General features: G+C 37.0%; 1 protein-coding gene across 1 annotated transcript; it reads left to right on the forward strand.

Moving 5' to 3' along the window:
• The first annotated feature begins 2,529 nt into the window (after positions 1 to 2,529).
• On the forward strand, positions 2,530 to 2,847 carry LOC119525006 (cytochrome c-like). Its single transcript, XM_037823704.1, has one exon. It carries the CDS (start codon positions 2,530 to 2,532, stop codon positions 2,845 to 2,847), a length of 318 nt encoding a protein of 105 aa, XP_037679632.1.
• The last annotated feature ends 1,085 nt before the right edge of the window (positions 2,848 to 3,932 follow it).

Consider the following 3,932-nt stretch of genomic DNA (forward strand, 5'->3'; position numbering starts at 1 on the left):
AAAGTTGTTATTGATCCAGTAACAGGGATTCTGAAACACAGTTTTGTCCATAAGCAAATTCATAGAGGCAGAAAGTGGGTTGTAGTTTACTAAGGGCTGGATATAGGAGATAAGGAGATACTGCTTAATGGGAGTGGAGTTTCTGTCTGGAGAGATGAAAAAGTTTCTTTAATGGATGTTGGTGATGGAAGTACCACATTGTGAATGGAATTAATAACACCCAATTATACACTTGAAAGTGGTTAAAATGGGAAGTTTTGAGATGCATATGTTACCACAATAAAAAGTTTAAAAAAAAACCTCTGAGAATGGTTCCTGCATAATGATGGGATTTTTAATTATTTTGAGGTTCATTGACGTGTCTATGACATACAACAAGCAGGCCATATTTAAAGACTAAAATATGATTAATTTTCCATGAAACAATAAGGATGGGATTTTTATTCAGAAGGTTGTCACTAGCAATTGTGATGTTTTAGGGGGATATTAAATTAGGGAAACACTCAAACATACACATTCACAATATCACAACCTAGACACCCCCCATCCCTCAACCACACAAACACAGTCCTTCTAAAGGGAACACAAATGCTTATGAGGACTATAGATCATGTTCATGGTTCTTTACCTAGAAAATCAAGTTTCCTTCTACTCACCCAGTCCTCATTCCCACCAGGAGCTTGATCTGTGCCTTCCAGATTAAATTGCACAAGAAATTCCCAGTTTTCCAATTATTTGGAATTTTCCTTAGCAATGGTGTGACTGTAGAATACATACCATTTCCGCTTGCTCTTGGAGTCAACTGCAATTAGAGAAAAGAAAACATTATGAGGATCAGATCATGCCGTGTAGTATTTGCTCAGGTCTTTCACTCTCTTGGTGCCTTTAGAAAAGGAGATGGGAAACCATGGTAGAGTCAAAGACTCTGAGAACAGGTGTATCTCTCAAGTCCATTATGGTTGGCAATTACAAAATTCTTAGTGCAGGGAGAAATATTGCTACTGAGGGAAGGCCCTCTACCATATAGTTTATAACCTGATGTGCCATTTGTGAATGTCATCTTGATTCATAGAATAGTTCTTAAGAAACTTCCAATGAACACACTCCCAACAAGAAAATTGTTGATATAATCTATAGTGTCAAAGACCAGATTCTCATATCCAAAGAAAGCAACAACTAAACCTCAGACAAAGAAAGGCGACCTTACCTCGGCATTAGATGGGGCGTCCTCATCTGCCCTGTCACTCAGAAGCTCACTTGACAGGCCCTTCAGGGGAGCTAGGAGGACACAGAAGAACAGTCAGTACCTCAGTGGTGTGTCAGGTCTCCAAACGGCATCTCCATGTCTGTCTCTGTTTTCCTCTTCTTATAAGGACACCAGTCATATTGGTTTAGGGCACACCCTAGTTTAGCATGACCTCATCTAAACTTGGTTGCATGTGCAAAGACACTATTTCCAAATAAGGTCACATTCTCATATCCCAGGAATTAGGACCTCAACAGATATTTTGTGAGGATACAATAAAACATATAAATTACTGTAATGGTGGATACAGGACATTATGCATTTGCTGAAACACATAGAGTTGTACAATATTAAAAGTGCATCTTAATATAAAACCTGGACACTGATAATAATGTGTCACTGTTAGTTCATTAATTGCAACAAATGTACTACTTGAGTGCAAAATGTTATTGATAGGAGAATTGACAGGAGAATTGTGAGGGGACAGCTGGCTATATGGGGACACTGTACTATCTGTTCAATTTTTACATTAATCTAAAACTTTTGTAATAATGAAAGCTTATTAATTACAAAAAAGTAATCTGGTAACACTCTTCCAGGGAGAGATCTCTTTCACTTAATGTTCAGCAAATAGCTAACATAGCTAATAATTTGCTTGACATGTTTTCCACCATTAAATGTAAACTAAACTTGAGTTGTAAATGCATCTGTAATTCTGTAGTTATAGCACTACTGATTAAATTAGTAAATTAAAGTTTCACATAAAAAACAGGAATATAGCTTAGTCTTTTTATAGTTTTCTCCTAAATGTGGGATACTGAATAAAGCACAGTCATTATTGTTGAATCCACATAATGAATGCACTTGCAGACCACCTTCCGTGGAGCAATTGGTCGGTTGTATCTGACAATGCACCATCTTCTTTGGCTGAATGCCCATATTGATGCTACTGGCCCAATGCAGGTGGCGGACAGATTTTCTCAACCAAGGAATAATTCTATGCTTTCTAATCTTGGGAAACGAACCTGGGAAATAAATTCATAATAGAGAAAGCTGTTGACGTCTTGCTGGCAGACAATCACAGGAAAATTAAAATGTTATTCACAGTTCAATGTTTTGATCCCCTTATGCACCAGCTCCTAGGTGACCCATCTCATTCAAAGCAGTCTTTAAGAAGATCTTATAGTTTTGTTTGCACTTTAAAAACTAAACACACTTAGAGAGCGAGACATCCAGCTTCTGAGCAGGGACTTTCATGTCTTGTGCGAGAGAGCAAATTCATAATGGGTCATGTTGAGAAGGGCAAGAAGATTTTTGTTCAGAAGTGTGTCCAGTGCCACACCATGGAAAAGGGAAGCAAGCACAAGACTGGGCCAAATCTGCATGGTCTTTTTTGGCAGAAGACAGGTCAGGCCCCTGGATTTTCTTACATAGACACCCACAAGAAAAAAGGCAACACTTGGGAAGGGGAGACACTGATTGAGTATTTGGAGAATCCCAAGAAGTACATCCCTGGAACAAAAATGATTTTTGCTGGCATTAAGAAGAAGACAGAAAGGGCAGACTTGGTAGCTTATCTCAAAAAAGTTTCTAAGAAGTAATAGCTGGCCATTGCAGTATTTATTATAAAACAGAGATGTCTTGTGACTTTTTTACATGTACCATATTTATATTAATCTCATACACCAGAATTCAGTCATGAATGGCTGATAGGATATTTTTGTGGACAGTCCTGAGTTAAATCAGATTGGCTTATAGATAAACAAATATGATCAAGCTTTTTGAATTTTAACAGTAATTCTTGTTTGGCAAGCACTATCACTATTTCCATTTCTAAGATATAATTGGACTTGAGACTGGATTGAATTAGTAATGTCTTAACTTTTCACAAAGATGGTGAATGTCAACTCACAACCTATAAATTAGTTTTATATTTAGATTTATATAACTGGTTTTATGAATATATTTAAATACTTGGGAAATCCCTTCACTGTCTCATAGAACAGATCAAGACCCACCTGGGTTTCAGTTAGTGTTCATCAGCCTGTTTAAAGGTAGCTATGAAAATAATGTAGCTATGTTCACTCTATCTTTTTGGTCTTCCTTTATCTGAAATGTTGCCTTTTAATTAACAGAAGGTGTTTTGGTATGGTTTATGTCTAATGCCAAATAAAAGATGCTGAACACTTTTCACATTTGGTAGATAATCTATAAGGTTGGATATTTTTAAAAGTCTGTGTGACATGATAGAGTAGCAAGTTAAATTTTACTTTAAATTCTTTGCTATCTAAATCAGACAAGGTTGTAATTCAGGGTTTGTCTTAAACTGCTATTCAAAACCACACAAAATTGTAGAGCCTCTGAATTATGTGTGGCTGTTCCTGATGCTTTTGCCAATTCATAAGGATTTAAGTGGAGGAGATAGACTATTATCTATCATTTACATGTTTGTAAATTTGGGGGTCATAAGGCTTATGATGATTTAAAAAAAAACACACACAGACAAAAAACAAAACAAAGTGACTCAACAAACACCTGAGCAGATACTTTTATTTAGATGAGACAATATAGGAAGGGGCACACACAGTGACTGAGAAATGGGGGCTGGTGCCTGATGGACTGAGTTCAAATCCCCCTTAGAGGCCAGAAGAGCCTGGCAAATTTATGCCACCCCTGTGTGCTCAGT

This window comes from Choloepus didactylus (assembly GCF_015220235.1).
Source record: "Choloepus didactylus isolate mChoDid1 chromosome 23 unlocalized genomic scaffold, mChoDid1.pri SUPER_23_unloc2, whole genome shotgun sequence".
Lineage (NCBI taxonomy): Eukaryota > Metazoa > Chordata > Mammalia > Pilosa > Megalonychidae > Choloepus > Choloepus didactylus.